Source organism: Patiria miniata, unplaced genomic scaffold (assembly GCF_015706575.1).
Source record: "Patiria miniata isolate m_02_andy unplaced genomic scaffold, ASM1570657v1 HiC_scaffold_17, whole genome shotgun sequence".
Lineage (NCBI taxonomy): Eukaryota > Metazoa > Echinodermata > Asteroidea > Valvatida > Asterinidae > Patiria > Patiria miniata.
Window position 1 is genome coordinate 8,627,066 of NW_024037055.1, and position 20,984 is coordinate 8,648,049.

At 43.2% G+C, this 20,984-nt stretch overlaps 1 protein-coding gene across 1 annotated transcript in view; it reads right to left on the bottom strand.

Moving 5' to 3' along the window:
* The window catches only part of LOC119724010 (myosin-VIIa-like), a 49,787-nt gene that overhangs the window by 6,669 nt on the left and 22,134 nt on the right, over positions 1–20,984 (bottom strand). Inside the window, exons 22-38 of the mRNA XM_038194931.1 lie at positions 19,507–19,872; positions 19,101–19,279; positions 16,039–16,156; positions 15,011–15,139; positions 14,253–14,426; positions 13,519–13,746; positions 12,294–12,464; positions 11,516–11,760; positions 10,531–10,699; positions 9,758–9,946; positions 9,381–9,554; positions 8,178–8,280; positions 7,451–7,607; positions 6,810–7,068; positions 3,406–3,520; positions 2,316–2,402; positions 861–1,159 (exon numbers count right to left, since the gene is read on the bottom strand). Coding sequence (XP_038050859.1) covers positions 861–1,159; positions 2,316–2,402; positions 3,406–3,520; positions 6,810–7,068; positions 7,451–7,607; positions 8,178–8,280; positions 9,381–9,554; positions 9,758–9,946; positions 10,531–10,699; positions 11,516–11,760; positions 12,294–12,464; positions 13,519–13,746; positions 14,253–14,426; positions 15,011–15,139; positions 16,039–16,156; positions 19,101–19,279; positions 19,507–19,872 — 3,162 coding nt within the window. The remainder of the gene's footprint in view (positions 1–860; positions 1,160–2,315; positions 2,403–3,405; positions 3,521–6,809; positions 7,069–7,450; positions 7,608–8,177; positions 8,281–9,380; positions 9,555–9,757; positions 9,947–10,530; positions 10,700–11,515; positions 11,761–12,293; positions 12,465–13,518; positions 13,747–14,252; positions 14,427–15,010; positions 15,140–16,038; positions 16,157–19,100; positions 19,280–19,506; positions 19,873–20,984) is intronic.

The following is a 20,984-nucleotide window of genomic DNA, read 5'->3' on the forward strand; positions in this document are numbered from 1 at the left end:
TCAACCACCGTCGACTAGACAGAGTTCGGGCAAACGTTAGTTAACCATTGGTCAACTATAGTCCTTGCGCGAACCTGGCCATTGCTGACGCCGCCCGACGCTCAGGCAAAGACACTAGGACATTCAGAATGAAATAAGTCTTGCCTACTTCACTTCATACCAAGGCGAATTGACACGCACGTAGTGTGTCCCTACCACTGGGGCTTCGGAAAAGCAAATACTTTATTGTCGTAGGGGTGGAGTGTTCTGGTTGGAATAATAGTGTTACGAAAAGTGCTTGGACCTAAGGCCGGTTTATTCCCTATGCATTTGTATTGTCTGTGCAATGGAATATTCGTGCGTGACTGGGCGGAGCTTAATTTGCGCTCAGTGAGCTGCTGCGTGCAGAGTGTAATAAGCAATCATTTATAATCGGCAGTATTTTTACCAAAACGGACCTGCACCCTTAACCTTAAGGTTGCTCTGAGTGGTCTCGCGTCTAGGCCTAGGGGAAAGTCTTGGTTTCTGAAGATCACCTCCACCCTAGTCGACCTTTATCCTGCTGCCGCCATTTTAGTCATGTTCCCTGTCTCCAATAACAGTACCGAATGATAATGTCTGCTGTGCAAAAAGGAATCAGACTAGTTTTCCTTCCAGCCTCGCTTAAGTTGGTTACGTTGATTTGAATGGGAAAAATGCAAATGACCGCAACATAATAATAGTCTATTGGTGTTTTACTTGGTCCCAACAGACTAAGGATCGGCCTGGGGAGTTCCAGCCATACATATACAGGTTGAACATTCATTATATAGGAACCAATAGCGAATTTGTGGAAGAGTATGGGAAACGCAAATGTTATATGGATGCTTCGTATCAATTACCTGCTTCCAGTCTTCCGTGGACATAAGCTTACTGCGGATCATGTCAGCAGGTAGCAGCTCCTTTATCATGCGTGGGATGCTCTGGAACTCCGACTTGTCGTCGCCGAAGCGGACGCGGTACTGCAGCGCGGCCAGCTGCACGGCCTCCTCCTTGGTGACCTTGTGGTAACCCTTCAGGAGTTTTGGCATTTCTTGATAGTAGTGGAAAATGACGTCGGCGTTTGGGTCGTGGCCAGGGACCGTGTTGGTCCACAAATTCTTCATGAAGAAGACCTGGTAAGACAGTACTAGCATCGTGCCTAGCAAAGAGGTGAGCATGACGAAGTAAACAAAGCTAATGGATACTTATAGAGCAGGCGCTGTTCTATGGGGGGGGGGGGGGGCTTGGGGGGGGGGCTGTAGCCCCCCTCAAATTTTGTCTAGCCCCCCCAAAATAAATTCCGTAAAAAAAAAAATTGCATTAGCAAAAAGAAGGATTGTGATGTACATGCGAACGGTCTCCCCCTAAAGAAGAAATAGCCGTGACAAGGGTGCATTATTAATATAGTGTGAATGATTTTAGGATTTTATTGGCGCTCCCCATTGAAAATATGGCATGAGCCCCCCCCCCCCCCCAACCTATTGATTTTCGGAGGCCTAAGTGTCTGAAAAAAATAACCGGTCTACATTTCAGCACGCCTCCCTGAAAAAATTCTGGATCCACCGTGCTAGCCCCCGCCCCCCCAAAAAAATTGGTTCTAGAACCGCGCCTGTTATAGAGCTCTTTTACTAAGATCAAAGCGCTTTACATTATGATTACCCCTGATTATCAGGCCAATTATATTTCCAACACAATCTCAGCTCCCTGGGGAGTATACACAGCTCGATGCTGCCATTTCTGCCCAAAGCAGCTCCAATCAATCACAATAACCGTCTCTGTCCTCACAAGTCAGTACCCATTTTCTGGGTGGAGAGAAGCAATGAGTGACAAAGTGTCTTGCCCAAGGGCACACCCCCGCAGACCATCAATTTTAATGCTCTAGATCACAAGGTCATAAACTCCAGGAACATATTTCACAGGTTCATTTCCGATAGACAATGCCACCTCTTGCAACGATAACAGAATGCGAGAAATTGTCAGGGTACACGTGAAACATTCTTAAACTTCCCCAGACATTTCAAGTTAAAAAAAGGAAGGGGGCTGAACACCATTGACACAATGGTGCTGTTCACAAATAACCTTCTATATACGTATACTATATGCGCACACCTTTGATACGTCCAGTAATGCATGAAATAGCTTTTTTTTGAGTGGCTGGGATATTGTTGTCTTTTTATATGCACGATTTCACTACAACTTCATTTTTGTCGTTGAGCACAAAAATCTTGGTAAAACAAATAGGGGATTAAACCCAACCCCTCATCTCCGAAGTCTGCACCATTGCCAGAAAGCATGTGAGACATTTTGATAGTTACCTTCCCGGCTCGGCCTTGCTTTTTGGATCCAGTCAGTCAGATGGCGGACAAAATCAAAGAAAAAGTCGCCCTCCGGTATGCTAATCACTAAAGGAAAAAGAAGAAGAATTGTTGATTGTCCACATTGGACAACACAACTGGCTTTTCCGCATGGTTGTTTATTGAATGTTGATTTTGAAGGAAGGCCTATCAATTTATTTCATTTCTTTCATTTCTAAACTATTCAAAACGCTGTAAAGAAAAATCAATATTAGAACATTGAACACTTCTTCAAGTAAAGAAAAGATTATTAAACATTCGTTAAGAAAATAATTGTGACTTCTTCGTGACGTCATTCCATATAATGCATACTATTCACATATTCTAACTACCTACCAAGTTTTAAGACAATCGGACTTTCCATCAAATTTGGGATTTTTTAAATCGCAATTTTAATGACATCAGGATGACGTCACACATATCTCAAAATTTTGGGCTATATCTTGGAACTTCCAAACCTCTTACAAAAAGAATTTAGAATTTAGCATCTTTCGTTCGTTAGATATGCAGATAAGATGACAAAAATTAAATATCAATGAAAGATCACATGACATTATCATGACATTATTTTAATTGTCATCCATAACAAATGCCTAACTATGTAGTAAAAGCTTTAACCCAACTGGCCTTGTAGATCTCTAAATATAGAAATTTAAATTATGCAAGGTTAACATGATGTCACATGACCAATGATAACGTCATCATGATGTCACTTGTTTAGCTTTATCTTAGGGTATTAGTCTGTGCCCGGTTGAAGTCAATCTGATTGCATTTTCAAATTTTAGCGAGCAAGAAGGCGAAGAGGAAGAAGGCAAAGATAGAAGAAGAAGGCGAAGAAGAATAATAATTGCTTTTCCGCAAAGTTGCGGAAATGCCGAAAAACAAGTAAAATATCAACACAAATGTAAAACCAATGTAGCAAGGAACACTTTTTAATAAGGCTCAAGAAAATATTGTAGTAATGGTTCCCCAACTTTTAAAGGAAAACAAAAATGAGAGAACTAATTATAGCAACCAAAATGACTTCAATATTCAAAGAAGAACAAATCACCTTTGTCGCCAATCTTAACAAACAGACTGAAGCCATCCGATGACTTTAGTTTCATTCGCTGCCCGATGCTCTCACAGAAATCTTTAGCCCTGGTATCGGAGTCAATTTTAAAGGCCTAAAAAAAGAAGGAGAAAAAACATGCATACCAGATTTTAGTTCCAAAAATTCGTTTTAAAAGTGCCGACTTTCACCAGTGTGTATCGGGCCCCACTCATAAATATAGTAACATGTGGCCATAGTGGCCGCCTGGAAGACAATTTGGTCCAAATTGTTTTGTACACAACTCACGAGAACCTGATGTGCGATCATCATGTTGTGTATTTTTAATTCAATCATACTCGGATGCACTGGTGACACATCCCGAAAATGCATGACTTTCTGGTTGTTGACACCGACGCACTTTCCCGTGATTTTAACGAGAGACTGAAACCTCTGCTCGCTCTTGGCAATGTCGATGATAAGTTTCATCATAATGAAACTATACTCGACACATCCTCGACGTGCATTGTCCTCTCAGACAACTCAACCGTGCTGTACGGCCGATATTCCCCTGGTACTGGTACAACTTCTTCTTCTTTTGCAATACTTATTTTAATTGTTGTAATTCTTTCCAATGTGTACACATATTTATAAATTACATCAGGAATTAATACAATAATATGATATTTTGAAAGATACTTTGTACACAGAAGCAAATTAAATGACATCCACGAAGCAGGTGTTAGATGTCGTCTGGAACAGAGTGGGCGGAAATTCTCTGCATCTGCATCTTTAAGATACTGTGCAAACTCCTTGATATGATACCCCGCACAGTCAGTGCTCTCCGAACTTATCCGGTCCGTCAAGGCATCATACTTCAAAGGTAATCTGACCACTTGTAATGTCAAAGATATTCATCGGACCATTCAAATACACCTTAACAAAAGTACCAATAAGTTCCCTACTGCATTAATTGTTATGAGAAGATTGTTTGTGATCGCTTTGTCCTGTTTTTTTCCAGTGATAAATGTGATAAGATCAGACGTGGCCTTGGTAGTATATTCAAACAGTCCCCATGCCTGCCATTCCTGATAATATTACGTGTCCAATGTTATTACCCATCACTATGTTTCTAATGTTATTACCCATCCACTTTCTGAATTCAAATGTTTTGACGAAGAACAGGAGATTGTCAAATCCATCACTAGTTCCTCTACTAAATCCTGTTCTCTTAATTTAATGCCTATTATATTAGTTAGTTAGTTATGGGTGTCCATCGAAACGATGACGACGTCTCCCCCAATGCACAAAGGAAATTAATAAAAAGAAAACAAAAATTAATGGCGATGATACGGGCGCCTCTGATGACTCCTCTGGTGGCTACGGAGCCCCAAACTCGGAGGCGCAGCGCCTCCCGCAGGTCAGGCAGCGGATGCCGTCACCCGGAGGAGGCCCCTGGTTCTGTCGCACATGTCGCTGGCGGCGTCGCTCTTCTCTTTCGCAGGTGCGTGCAGCTTCGAAGAGATCCACTGACTCATGACTTGCAGACCGCGCCATGTGCTCCGATCTGCGGCGAGCTGCTCCAGGTTGGAGGGTGTGACCCCGCACTTCTTCAACATCACCATAAGATGGTCCTTGAACCGCTTCATCTGTCCACCAACGGCTCGGTGTCCATTGGAGAGCTCACCGTAGAGCAGCGTGCGAGGAAGTCGGTCCCCAGACATCCGGTAGACGTGTCTGACCCAGTGGAGTTGCCGTTGGATAATGAGGGCCTCCACACTGAGACAGCTGGCCGTTTGGAGGATGGTGATATGCGGAAACCGGTCCGCCCAGGTAAGCCCGAGGATACGCTAAAGACAACGGATGTGGAAAGCCTCAAGGCTTCTAATATGGGCTCTGTAAATGGTCCAGGCCTCACAGCCATACAGCAGTGTGGAGATACAGATGGCCTTATAGACGGCGACCTTGGTGGAGATGGAGATGTCCCGGTTGAAAATCACACGGTGTGACAGCCGGCCAAAGGCGCTGGAGGCTTTCCGTATCCTATTTTGGACTTCCTCGTCGACATTGCAGGACATATTCAGGATGCTGCCCAGCTACGAAGCTGTGAACTTGACTGATGTCCTCTGTCCCGACATGAAAGGGCATATCAGAAGGCTGGTCTTCGTAGGACACACGCTGCATGGTGGAGTACTTCTGTTTTCCTGGCGTTGATGACGAGTCCGGCGCTGGTGTAGATGTCGGCCATGGCGTCGAGAATCCTTTGGAGGCCCGCTGCCGAATGGCTGACAAAGGCAGCGTCATCAGCATACTGCAGATCGAATATAGTTTTAGTCCTGGTCTTAGTCTTGGCTTGCAGTCAGGCTGCCATCTAGCCGATACCGGAAGGTTATGCCGTCATCCAGATGGAGCTGGTGTCGGGAAAGAAGAGTCACATCCACTAGATATATGTTGAAGAGGGCCGGCGCAAGGACACAGCCCTGCTTCATTTTAGCTTTGACCTCAAAGGGCTCCGACTCCAGGCCCCCGACAACCACGCGGGCAAACAACCCTGTGTGGAACTCCTGAAGGATCCTGACAAACCTTGGGGGACAGCCACACTTGAGTCCAGAGAAGGCTCCTGTTGATGGTGTCAAATGCCTTGGTAAGGTCGACGAAGGCGGCATAGAATTCGCGGTGTTGCTCCCTGCGCTTCTCTTTCAGTTAACGAGCCACGAATAACATATCCGTGGTGCTCCTGTCCTTACGGAAGCCACACTGTGAGTCAGGGAGGACAGCATTGGAGACAGAGGAAACGAGACGGGAGAGCATAACTCGGGCCAGAATCTTCCCAGCGACGGCCAAAGAGAGATGCCGCGGTAGTTCCCACAGTTGGACTTGTCCCCCTTCCTCTTGTACACAGTGACGATGCTAGCATCCTACCACTGCTGTGGAAGGGACTCAGCTGCCCAGACGTCGCAGATGAAGCAGTGCAGACGATGAAGGAGCAGGTTTCCGCCGTACTTGTAGATCTCGCCCGGGATCCCATCAGGTCCAGCTGCCTTGTTGTTCTTAAGGCTCTTGACAGCCGGCTGGATCTCGGCAAAGGTCGGGGGGGGGGGGGGGTTGTCAAGCCGAGGGATGGGTGGCAGAGAGGGAAGGCGGTCAATCACAATAGAGTCGACGGGGTTGACTCGGTCGAGGAGCTCGCCGAGGTGCTCAGCCCAACGGGTGAGAATACCTTGGCGGTCCTTGATGAGGGTAGAGCCGTCGGCAGACCTCATCGGTCCATCGATGGTTTAACAGCGTCATAAAAACCATGGGGGTCATGGATGTCAGCAAGGTCTTGGATCTCATGGGCCTTTTTCCTCCACCATATAATTATATATACATGTAAAGACCACATTTTTATTATTGTTATTCTTATTACCCAAGATCTAACCTACCGCTTCCGTGTCGTTGGGAAAGTACACCTTATGGAAGATGTGCGTGGTTTTGTGCTGGATGGCCTCTACCTCCAGCAGGTGAGGGGGGTATTTGCGCTGGCCGTAGCGGATGGTCTTTTGCAGACGGCGCAGGCAGTCGGTGGCCAGGTTGTTGGTACCCGACAGTAGGAACTTGGTGACATCAGGCATGAGGGTCTGGCTGCAGGTGAAGATGCCGGTTACCAGCCACATCAGCTCCCAGCCACGCCCCTCGCTTAACCTATGCTCGGAAAAAGTATGTTTTTGCAAATCTGATTATAAAAAAGTCTCATTTAACCCAATGAAGGCATTTAGGATAATTTGCTTTCAATGCACTTTGTTCATAATCCAAATAGGAACCTCCGAAACCTAACCTGTTAAAGATTCAGCTCTGTGGATATCATACCTTTCGAGAAAACAATGAAAAACCATGCACAACCCTTCTTTGACGGCACTCTTTACATCAAAGAACCAATCAATAGGCTGATCGTTGGAAATCACATACATCTCTTGATTTCTTCGAAATGTCAATTCTAAAACGTCTGACTTTTGCTCATTTTGTGGTCATGGGTCACAAACATCTTTTTTTATAAAGGAATCTTGTCTTCCCAGTCAGGACTTACTTGAGTCTGTTTTTGGTCAGTTGCTTAATGATCTGGCAATAGATCTCGTCCTTCAGCGGCTCGTTTTTCAACGGAGACTCGAAGATCTTGTCCGAGAGGTCATTACCGGGGCGATATGACCTCTTGGACGGGAAGTCTCCCATGTACTTCAGAACAGGTGCAAAGGGGTTAAGGAAAAAAATCACTTGGCAACACTTTTTTTGAACACAGAACACGCCTCTAACGAAATGAAACCTATGGACTTCTTTAACTTACTATTTTTTTTAAAAATGCAATAGGAAACATATCATTTGCAATTCACTTTAATAATAATTTTAATAATAACTTGGGTCATTCCATTTATTTTGGATCCATTTTGTGTGTGTCCCTGTTACCTGCTAAATGAATAACAAATAGTTTAAAGTCAATGTTATTTATACTTGTTCAGCATATTACAAAGGTCGGGTGTAAGAAGTGGTAAAGTCTGTTATGATCCAAATGGCCCATCAGGCCAGCGTTTATCTCCTGTTTTGGTACGAAGCATGAAACGACTGGTGAGTACCTTCGATCGTTCCGTACAATACAAAGAAACACGGATTAAACTGTGAACTTTTGCACAAGCATTCCATTGTCATTGTTCATCCCGTTACTTGTGACTTGACTTGGGAAAGGACTTGTGAAAGGACTTGTGATGGACTCAACTATACAGCACTGAAAATATCTGGAATTATATGAACTAAAATGATATCTTCAAAGGCATCGCAGGCTTGTTCTGCCAGCTCTGGGTTGTTGAGAAGTTTCTTGAGGAGTGGCTGTGTAATGGCCGCCTTGCTGTGACTCCACAAATTGTTCTGAAAATGGGACAAAAAAACATAAATTACTTTTAATTGTGTTTATGAAATCAGCTCCAAGTTAAATCTTGCTTTTAGTTTCATGCACAATGCATTTTGATTTATCTCTTATTCTGTTTTTTTTTATAACATATGTACGAACAGTTCCGAATTTAAGAACCAAAGGTGTGTGGTGTTCTCAGTAAATGCACGAGCAATGCTGAAAAAGTTAACTCCTAAAAGTTACAAATGGTTAAAACCCATCGCTGAACCATTGATTAGGCCCCCCCCAAAAAAATCTCCGGTTTCTGGTATGAAGCTTGCCCCAAAAGTGGTTCGGCAACGCGGCTTTTTTGTTGTTGACATTTTTCCCTTCAAATGTCCGCTGATGACTGCAAATGATGGCTACTAAATTTAGTGCAAAATGTATGGGAGCCAAGAGTGGCCACATAAAGCTTATACTCGATCGTAACCCAATAAAAAACACGTTAAAATTGTGCAGCAGCAGGATTCCAGTCAAACCAGTGTGTTTGGTGCTTTTGAGACATCACTTTACATTGAATTTTGTTTTTTTTTGCTGACGCGCATGGCAACGGCGACGTGCGCGCATACCAGAAACCAGAGATTTTTTTTTTTGGGGGGGGGTTAGTGTATGATAAAAACATTTTCAACAAGACAGTTCGTTTCCAATAATAACCCAATAAGAAATATACAAAACTTGACCTGTTGTATTAGTTTCTGCTCAGTGGATATTATACTTTCCGAGAAAAATAGGGGGAAACAATGCACAACCTTCTGATCATGAAACATGATTTTGGTCAATAGCACTCTTTATTTCCAAAATCAGTTACTTTACTGATCGTTGAAAATCACCTACATTTCTTGATTTCTTCTGAATTACTGAAAGCCCGATGTAACAATTTCACAGGTGCTTTGTACCAGTACGATCTTTAATCCAAGTAGGATTTTTGATAATAATTCATTAGGTTACTTTTAAAATGCTTATATGATCGTATATGCCTAGGGGAATTAGACACCAAGTCAGTGGCAAATGGGTGTAGGGAGGTTCTTAAACCGGAAAATCACCATCATGATTTTGAGGCTGTGTTTGGAATGCTTACTCTGGTGCGACGCTTGACACCGAGGCTGAGCTTGCGCATGGGTGGCTGCCGGAAGTGCTCACCGGCAAACTCCTCCAAGGTGTGTTGCTGCTGATGGGCGTCGCCGTACCTCATGGCTTCCTGGGAGGCAAGCATCCGGTCCAACATCCCCTGGGGCAGCATAGTAAAGAGTGCCTAGGGGGTGGGGACAGGAAGAGAGGGTTCGCCATAGTAGTCTTACTGACTTGGCCTACACATTTTTACTTCTCATTGACGCAAGTGCAGAAAATAGATGGTATCATGGCCTGATGAACAGCAGTAACAATTGTGAAGCGCTTTGAGACCTTTGGAAAAAAGCACACATTACTATATTATTGCCAGAAACGACTTCTATTTACCACAATATCTGGAGCAGGTTTTGCAGTAGTTGGCAGGACGTAGACACACTCAGCAGGGAAGTCTCCTTTGAGGCCAGTGCGGTCGTTCTCCCCGTAATACCAACCGCTCTCCATCAAAGCGTCGCCATTCTCCAGCTCGAAGATGATCAGATCGCCTCGCTGGAAACTCAGGAATGATGATCCTTGACCATTAGGAACAAAACAATTAAATGTTCAAACGTTGCACAACATGTGTGAGGGTTCTGTCAAAATGAGACAGAACTGGGCAGAGGTCGAAACAAGGGTTTGCGGGCATTAGGAAAGAGAATAAGGTACTCCTTACAATAGTGTTCGTTGCACTTCAATTGGATATTCCGTTGACAATCGGATATTCCGTTGACAATGTATGGCTGTGTATAGGTCGCATTTATCGACATGTCAAACAAATAAAATTCTTAGCACAAGGCCTTTAAAGTTTCAAGTTTGTAGTCCTGAAAATGAAGATGCCAATTCTTTTTCCTTAGAATACTTTTATGCTACTATTTTTAAACTATTTCTTTAAATGATGGGTAGTAGACATATCAAAGATTACAAATATCAATAACCATAAAAATCGAATTAAAAAAAAGACCCCCATTAATTTCTTTGCATTTTCTCTACCATGGCCTGTGTCCAGTTCCGTCTCATTTCACAATGCCCCACATTTTTGTGTGCAAATTAGTTATTTTATACCCCTGGTTGTAAAGGGGGTTCAGAATCTGACAGAAATATTCCCAAGTTTGGCTCTTCCTACCTTGGACCGGGTTGTCTTGCAGAGCCACAGCGTAGCGGGATCTTTTCTTCATTCCTTCCAGGAAGAAGAGGATAAGATCACTGATGTCCTGCGCGTTGGAGGAGGTAAATGTGTATTCCTCCCCCTTGACTGTCAGGACCGTGAAGCTCTGCTCATGAAGCTTGCCCGTCCTGAGAGAGATCGAGAAAATTGACATGAGCAGGATTCGAATCTGAAATCCATGAAATACTGGACTTGTGTTACAGAGCAAGCTCTACCAATACAGCAAGCAAAGGATTTGTACTATGCTCTGATAAACAAAAGAATGCTCTTTATTGATGTTCTGTCGATGCAACTGGAAAACCGACGAGTGGGATTTGAATCCTGGACCGCTGGAATACTGAAGCGGTGCTCCAACAGCGCAAGAGAATGATTTGTACTGATGCTCTGATACTTGGGCCTGAGCAGGATTGAAACCTTTAACTTGTGAAGTACTATCCCAGTGTTCTACCAACTGAGCTTAGAGCTGGGTTTGAACCTGTGTCCTTTGGCTTGATGTATCAGGGTTCTACCAATGTTCTCTCCCCACTGAAATTGAAAAGGGATTCTAACCTTCTACTCTTTTTTCCCCGAATAGCCATAATGCATTATTGAAAACAATATTAGATAATGTAATTCCAAATGCCTTGGGATATTGCATTACCCATCACGCAACGCATTACCCATCATGCAACGCATTACCCATCATTCAACGCATTACCCACATTCCATCGCACACCAGCTACTGGACACCTGTGTGATCTTTAAGGGAAGGAAAACTCCAGCAGAAGCTGTCCAAGGTCATCCACGACATTACCCATCATACAATGCATTATCAATCACGTGATGCATTACCCATCATGCAATGCATTACCCATAATGCAAAAAATTACCCATCATGTAATGCCTTACCAATCACGCTACGCGTTACCCGTTATGCAATGCCTTATCCACAATCCATCACTAACCGGCTACTGGACACCTGTGTGATATTAAGGAAGGACAATTCTAGCAGGACTTGTTCCAGGTCATCCAAGACGTACATCCCGATACAGTTGACGGCAACGATTACGTCATTCTTGGGCAGGCTGGGGCCGGAGAACTTGGAAACCTCGTAGAATCGAGAGAAGAGGAGCGGCCACTTGAAGCGGGCGTAGTTGACCACGTCTTCCTTCACGCGCATCTTTTCTACATGCTCCTTGGCATAGTAGCTCTGGAAGACGCAACGACAACAACCATTCTTATAGACTCAAAACCAAACCGTTACTGATGTGGCACCCAATCAAACCAGTGTCACAGGCGTTCTTATTTTCAGGGCTGAAATTCGGGGGAAATGAAAAATGCAATGTTGGGTCTATACATAAAAATCATGAATTCATCCCGACAAAAAACCCGAAATCGGGAAAATTCCCACCAAAAATCTGGAAATCAGGACAAATCCTGACAAATCTTATCTCTGTGATTGGAGGCGCGTGAAATTTGAAATGTGCTCATCAAATGAGCTTGCACGTTGAAACAGCCAAATGCTAGCTGACATCTTGTACATTTCTTTTGTTTTAACGGTAATTGATCGGCAAAAGTCTGATCCATAATAATAAGCACCATGGTGTTTTGACCAATCAAAGCCAAGTTTCTGCCACGTGTGTATGATACGTACGGCTGGAACATGCACATTGGCGTTGCTGATGCCCACGTGTGTAGTAACTGAGGCCTAATGGATCTTTCTATTCTAACCGTTCCACTCACATTCTTGAGTTCGTACATGACCATCTTCGCCCAGCGTTCCAGGGTCTTGGAGCCCGTCACGGAGCTCTCCGGAATGTAGGTCGGCAGGAGGTTGATAAGACGATCGTAGATTATCTCCCCTCCGTAGTCCACGTAGTACTGCTGGGCAACTATGCCAACCAGGTCACCATCCTGAGACCCCCAAAAAGGGGAAGGGTTTGGAGAAAACTCACAATTTTCAGCCAAGAATTTAACCATCAAGGATTGATTGGGAAACTAGGCAAGCCTTGAAAATCTAATCCCAGAGTGCAAACAATTCTATTCAATTGATTTGGAATAGGAAAAAAAGTTCGTAAAATAAGCTGTAGTGTTAATTAACACGATTGAAACGAAAAATCCACTTTTTGACGTTCGCATGCAGACAATAGACGGGTGCGTACCTATGTTCCCCAGTCCCAGATCTCTTCCCCAGTCCCTATGTTTCCCACAGTGACCCCGTCACCCAGGACCCACAACCATAACCCTAACCCTAGGGAAACACTGAGGAACATGGGAACATATATACTTGGGAATACATATAGGGACCGGGGAACATCGGGTGGATCCCAGACTGGACTTACCGGTATGTCGTACACAAGTATAGTGAAGAATGAAATGAAATGAAACCAATGGTGCAGACTTAACAGCCAAGCTTTGTAAACTGAAAGTCTGTCAGTCAGTTGAATAGGTAACTAATCTTAGGGTTACAGACCAGTAAATAAACTTCCATAGACCCCAATGGTAAATGCTCCCACTTCAAAAATTCGGGAAAAATACTCACAACTCTCCAAGATGTTCGAGACACACATCAAATTAAAGCTTATTTCATCATCTTTCATTTTCTTTTCAATTTTCGGGGGTCAACTGATGACTTTTAGGAGAAATTTCCATCTGAAGATGATCACCCCTGAAAATAGTCCCGAAGCCCATCGCCATTGGGCCCCGTGGTGCATAGACACTGACAGAACTATATTCAAGCAAACTTGACACAAAGTGCACGCTATAGATTACACGCGCTGACAGCAGGAATAGCCCGGGCATTTTAAAACGGTGCGACATCCAGAGTGCAATGTGGACCATGCTGTATGGGATAATATCTCACTGTTGTTGTCATGGCTCAACCAATCTGGAATGATGATTCGAGTTTGCTCAAAGATGATGATGATTATTATATTTTCAGGAGAAGACCTTTAGCATCAAGTCTCACCTTATCACATCGATATTCCCCAGACTTGACTCCACGCACAATCTGCTGGTAGATCAGATTAGTCCCAATGGGGTCCTCTGTAGGGTCATGCCAAGGGGCGAAAATCTCCTTGCGGAAGAACAGGCGCCAGGGGGCATTGCGCTCCTGCGCGCCTTGCTCTTTGGCGTACTGCTCGCACTGCGAAATGGCATCCATGACGTGGTCGCCCCCGCTACCCAATGACGACCGCTTCAGAAAGCAAACAAGAGAAAAAAATTGAAAGCTATGACTAGAATGTTTCGAAGGTGGGATTTGAAACGGACATTCTGTGAACTCAGATTCGATTGAATATTCTAAGCTCATAACCAAGTTTTTACATGTATATGTACGAATTAGCCTAAATTGTGTAAGCCGATCAGGAATTCCACTTGCAAGTCGGAAAACTAGACGTGCTTGCACCATTTGCAATGTGCATGTCCCGAATGGGACGCCGATCAGGCTTTGCATACCTGTCGACAATTGACGAGCTTAATGCGAACATCGTGAATGTACCAAATACTTTTTGAGGAAGTTAACTGGCTGATTTTAAAGATGCAAACTTATAACATAAAAATAACATCGTGGACATTTGTATTTTATCATCTTGAGGCTGCTCACATTTTTCCAAATATTTACCTGGAAAAATGCTATTCACATTATTCGGTAGATGATCGAATATTTGAATATTCAGTATATTTGGCCCAGCCCTAGTTCACCTTGTCAAAGAGAGCAATGAAGAGAGAGAAGCCAAACTGGTCTCGGAGGGCGATCTTGTCTGACAGCTGTCCACAGAGTTCCCTGGCTGTGGTGGCCGAGTCGGCCAGTAGGGTTTTGGTGGTGCCATCCATGAAGGTGATGGGCAGCATCAGGGGCTTCTTGGATTTGGTGGCCTAAAGAAAAAAAAGGGGAAACCCTTAGGGGAATATATGAGAGGAATAGGCAGCTTGAAAATCGAGTTATGCTCCAAAAACGGGATGAAGGAATGGCATACCCCCCCGCGAAAAAAATAGGTTTAGGCACCCTTACTATAAGAAATTGTTCCCTAAAACGGGACTTGGTGGCCTAAACAAAAGAGGGGAGAACCTCAATCGGCCGTGTAAGGATAGGGAATTTTGTAAATAGAATTTGGTGGCCTGAATAGAGAGGACAGAATGCGCAATGGGCAACCTAAGAGTAAAGAGTTATTGCCGAAAATGGGATTTGATGTCCTGAAGAATAGGACGAACCCAAAGAAACAACTGTACGCGAACATGACAACGAGACTATCCGCAATAATGCCATTTTATCAGGTAAACATTGAACAATTATAAAGAAGGTATCCTCAGAATCTTCAAACAACAAAATCAAAGGTTTTGTAAACAATACTGATAACTTCGTTGCGGGAAGAATCCACCAACTTTTACCTGACACCGGGTCTTTTGCGGATAAAATTGTCTGCAACTTATCCGAGATACATTTTGAGATGACTCCTTACCTGTAGTTCCAGCCAGCTGGGTGGCTGTGTCCTGGGCCCGTTGGCGAAAGTTCGTTGCAGCCTCTCTTCGCAGTATGGCGCGAAGCCGGGCGGACCCTCGCTGATGAAACAACGCAGGTACTTGACAAACTGCACAGGAAAGCATGAGGTAAAAAGACGTCGCAACAAGAAATGGAAGAGACTAAAACAAATCTGATGTCAAATGTATGAATTGCACTACAATCTAAATAGTGAAATTATAAAGTTTGTAAAAAATTCAGTCGATCAAAGAAAAACGCAAAATGACAGCTCCCAAGGCATTACGTCAAATTGATATCACTTCGATCTCTTTTAACCCCCCAAAACGTTCGTCAAAATCCAGCGCCTTAGAACACAAACTGTATCCGTTTGGAACAAGCAGAGCAAGGTTTATCACATCACAGATTATCAAAAGATACCAATGGTTATAGGAAGATATTGCTGGTTATCAATAAATATCACTGATTATCAATAGCTTTCACTAGGTATCAATAATTTTATCTGTTGGCTGTCAAAAAATATCACTGTTTCTCAAACGTTATTGCTAGTTATCATTACATATCACTGGTTACCAATAGACATCACTGGTTATCAATAGCTACTTGTCATCAATAGCTACTGGTCATCAATAGATAGCACTAGTTAGTGGTTACCAATAGATAATACTGGCTACCAATACATTTGAATGGTTGTCAATATATCATCACTGAAACTATACATCGCAGCACTATCAATACCTACCATCAGTTATCAATATTCAATAGTTATCAAGTTATCAAGTTGTCAAGTTTTCAATATCATCACTGACTATACATCACAGTATTATCAATACATACCAATATCAATATTCAATAGTTATCAAGATAAAAAAGTTTTCAAGTCTTCAATAGATTTCACTGGCTATTAACAAGAGAGTTTTTTTATTTGACCAAAGAGATTAATGAATCGGTCTTGTACAATTGAAAAAAGCGATTGACATTAAGCTTGATAACTGCGATATATGTTCTCACCCTGTCAGTCGGCGCAAAGCAGCCTACACAGAGTGCCAGCAGGATCCAGCCCCTAGCGTGGCTACTCCTGGAAGGGTTGTTGGTAAGCTGTTTACAAATCATGCAGTAGATCTCATCCCTTCAATGACCAAAAACAGGTGCAAACTAGAGGTTCGCGTTTGTTGTTACAAACGCAGAGTGGTCGGGTAGACAACCATTTCATTAGACATTGTCCAATTAAGTTATAAATATATTTATGTCAGAAAAAAAGGACCAAGAATTTCAACATTTCCAATACCAATTATTTTGTACAAAAAGAATGCGTCTTTTAAGGTGTGATAAATTTTTAGTATACAGTTGGGTACACGTACAAGTTATTTCCGGTTTGATGGCGTCATCAGTCAAACAGGGAAGGGAGGACACTTGTTTATCATTAAGTAAAAATAACGCATGGAAATATGGAAATTAAGTGTAAGTAATAATAACAGCTAACTTCCAGTTTGATGATGTCACAGTATTTGGAAGCAAAAGGTCAATATTAAGTGTAACAGATGTCATTTTTGGGGGGCAAAAAACATAGTCATGAGACAGGGATCAAATGATGGATTTAAATTAAAAATAATAATAATAGTTATTGTTGAATTCTCCCTACAGTAGCTTCCGGTCTGATGACGTCATGATTATGAAACCTTGCAAATTCATTTGCGGTTGCTCACGGGATATATAGGGGCAATATATCATAAAAATTTGATTGAGGGTTTTAATATTTTAAAAGATTAAACTGTTTTCTATGTGCCGCTGGAGGGCGCCCTTTCGTGGATGACGTCAAAATAATGTTTTTGTGATTGGCATTCCTCACTTAACACTTCCATAATGTATTGTCTGTAGTAAAATGCTTCCGTTTTAGAGTTAGATTCAGTTTCTATTGCACTTCCGGTAACACCGGAAGTAAAGGTCAAGCAGTTTTGTGCCCGGGAATAAGAAATGTTGCTCAAGGCCCCGTCTACAACCTCACGAAAAAACGAACACGATACTCTATTTAGTTCAAGAGATATAGGTCAAAGTATTTTGTCAAATCGTGCAATCAAATCGCTTGTAATTTGATACCTGATGACGTCATGATGACGTAACAGCAGTTATAACATCTCCGTAACATGGTAAAAGTTCACACAAGGTTTTATGATCATACCGTAAACCGTTTGGAAGAAATTGTGCTTTGTTTTGATTTCAGGCTAATGTCTTCATTTTGAATTCACCCAACTTTGACCTTCCGGTAGACCCGGAAGTAAAGGTCAAGTGAGTTCACGTACGGAACAAAAAATGTTTATCAATTTATGGTCTATCTGTTTACAAGATTGGAGCAAAATTGATAATTTTGTTGAAGAGTTATAGATGAAAGAAGATCGTCATTTTTTCAACGAAAATCGCTTGTAATTTGACACCCGATGACGTCATTATGACGTCAGTGTAATGTGCACCACTCCGAGTGAGGGTCCTTATATGTTTAAAGTTACAAGTTCATATCATATACCGTTTAGGAGAAAACCCGCGGAAACGTGCTATGCAGAAAAAAAAGAAAGAAAGAAAGAAAGAAAGAAAGATTAATCGCAACAAATCCAAAGAGTGGTCGGGTTGTGCCCGACCACTCAATAAATACAATTCGTTACATTATTCACTTCGTACTCAGCTTCCGCGTCCTCAGTAGAGGAAGCTTCAAGGCCGAGGTATGGCGCCCAATCACTTGATCGAATATTTGGATATTCGAAATTTCTGACCACTTCACCCATTTTTTTTTTAGCAAAGGATCAACATCAGTTTCGCATTTGGAGTCATTGAATCAGCTATTCTGAGCTATTGAATCAAAATGTAGGCTACAATTTTGCATTCGGGGACGAAAATAGTTGGGGGGGGGGACGACATGTCAACCGCGTCCCCACCGATCGTCTCCCAAGGTTGGCACCGAGCTTCAGAAACGACATACTTTACGCGTAAATGTTGTACGTAGGGCTTACATGTATGCCTACACGATGTACGGCGTCAGTTGGTCAAAGCGATCATTCTGGCCCCCTAAAACTTTTCAAAACGTTTTACTTTTCTTTGCATGTGGGTGTGTGTGTGTGTAGATAGGCTTATATTTTGTTATATGGCACACGAATTTTTCGTAGGTCCCAAAAGTTTTAGGCACAGTGCCTACTGTACGTGCCTATTGGATAATACGGGCCTGTCCTGCTGAACATATCATAATAGATAGTTTGAAGTCCATTTCAAGGATAGCTGCATAGCAAATTGCACAGGTCGGGACAAGGCCGAGCAAAACAAAATAGTTTCTTGTCCAGGCTTTCTGTAAAAATGAAGGTGGCATGCGTTTTTTCCCCAAGATGGCGGATTTTTCAAGATGGCAGATGGATTCCTTCATTTTCCTGACTCTTTTGCTGATACAAAATTGTGTACACCCTTTCTACATACTTACAATTTTGTTGGAAACAACAAAAAAGACAATATTTGACACTGTATTTGCAAAATATAATACGCTAGCAAATACATGAAATAAAAAAGGAGGCGGGCAGGAAAAAGGAAGCGGACAGGAACGAGAAACTGGTTAAAGACATAGTCCATCATTTGTAATTTGTGCATTTTGTTCGTTTGAAGCAACAAAAGTGTTCAAAATCTGATGAAGGATACTGAACAACTAACCTGATGAAGTTTCAGCTCAGCTTCAGCTGTATATTCCGAGAAAAACAGCATTCTAGGATCTCAATTTCAAATCAAAAGTTACTAAATCATGTTTTGAATTGCAGCTTTACGCGATGTCGCGCACTGATCCGACGAATTATAGCAACCGCCTGTGCGTCGTGCCAATGCTTCTTAAGACGCACCGTTGGAAATGCCTTCTTTCATTGATTTCTTCAAAATGAGAGCTTGCCAGAAAGAATAATTTCACAGGGAGTTTAGTCCCCTTACTATCTTTCAACCAGTATGTTTTTCAACAATAATTACGCCAGTTACTTTTTTGGATAGCTGCAAATGATGGACTCCGGCTTTAAATTTGGACCCCTCATTAATGGATTGACTCATAGACTCACCTCAATTCTGGCTGCAGGATGCCATGTCCGATAATGAAACGCAGCTTCTCCAGGTTGGAGGTTGGTCGGTCGATCACCACGGTGTTTCCGTACTCCTTCTTCAGGGTCAGGGTCACCAAGTTTTTGGACATGGTGCTCTTTTTGGTCCGATCGGTATGCACACGCATGGACTGCGGTTGCTGGAAAAGTGGCACAAAATTATTATTATTATTAGTAATAGTATTTTCTTTAATTCAAGATGACTTGTTAGATAGCAAACTATATTATTTAATTTAAGGACCATTGGTCCTTCCAACATCATCCCGGTCCCCGAATCCGGGAACCTGAGGAAGACTGACAACCAGCGTGGGGTCATCATCAGCCTCACATGTCCTAGCCAAGATCTACAACCGCCTGAATCTCAAACCGTATCAGGACGGCCATAGGCCCCAAGCCGATATTTAACCAGAACGGCTTCAGAGAGAAGATGACTGCAGTCGCGCCAATCCTGGCCTTCCGAAGAATCATTGAAGAGGTCAAGTAGAACAATCTGCCCGCTGTACTGACTTTCATTGAGGCCCTCGATTCTATCCAGCGAGGCAAAGTGATCAAGATCTTGAAGGCATATGGAGTCCCCTCTCGACTTCTCAAAGCAATTGAGGCTACTTACACAGGCACCACCGCCAAAGTTGTCACCCTCGATGGAGACAGTGACGTGTTTGACATTATTGCTGGAGTCCTTCAAGGTGACACGCTGGCGCCTTTTTAGGTCAGTATAGTCTTCGACTACACCCTGAGACGAGCACTCAAGGATCACGAGGATTTGGGTTTCACTATAACATCAACGACGTCCAGAAAAATCGGTCCAAATACCCTGTCTGATCTGGACTTTGCGGATGACATAGCACTGTTATCAGACCAAATCAGAGAGGCCAGGAGCTGCTGAACTGAGTGGAGTCGGAGTGTGAGAAAGTAGGGCTACACCGCAACGCCAAGAAAACGGAGCACATGGTATTCAACACCGGCGACCATGATGCTCTGACGACCAACGGCGGTGCGTCTCTCAGGCTCATTAATGACTTCAAGTACCTGGGCGCCAGGATGCAGAGTACTGAGAAGGACATCAAGGTACGGAAGGCTCTGGTGTGGAAAGCTCTAAATGACACGACGAAAATCTGGAGGTCCAGCCTGTCAAAGACGCTCACGTTGAGATACTTCGACCAAGCGGCATTTGAGACGATTCTTCTCTACGGTAGCGAGTCGTGGACTCTCACAGCAGCCCAGACCAAGTCACTCGACGACGTGTGCTACACCCGGATGGTCAGCTGGAAGGCCCATATGACGAACACCGAGCTCTACGGCAACCTGCAACAGGTCTCAGGTCAAGCCTCCCTGAGCCTTGCTGGGCACTGCTACAGACATCCAGAGATGATAACAAGTCGGGTGATCCTGTGCAAACCTCAGGACGGAAAACCAAGCAGAGGGAGGCCAATCAAGACCATGATAAGGACAATGAAGGCTGATGCAGGAGTTGAGACGACTGATGAGCTTGCTAGCTGCATGAACATTCGTGATGTGTGGCGTGTGCATCATCGCGCTCGTCTCAAGCAGCCTCTTGGGTCGACGGAGCGAGTGAGTGAATTTGACATTTCAAGATACTTTGCTTTTGACGCTAAAAAATAGCAGAAATAGGAAAAGTAGCCAAGTTAGCAAGAACTTAATCATCACATAAAAAAAAATGCACTAAAATTAAGTTCAAATTGTTTGGCATGTTGAATATAGGAACCTATTTACAATACATTGGCCAGTCATCTCACTGAAAAAAGCTTACATGTCACCAAACACTTATTTGGCATCCTGTCAGCGGCCTCCGGGGTTCTAGCATTTCCTGGCACTACAAAAGCT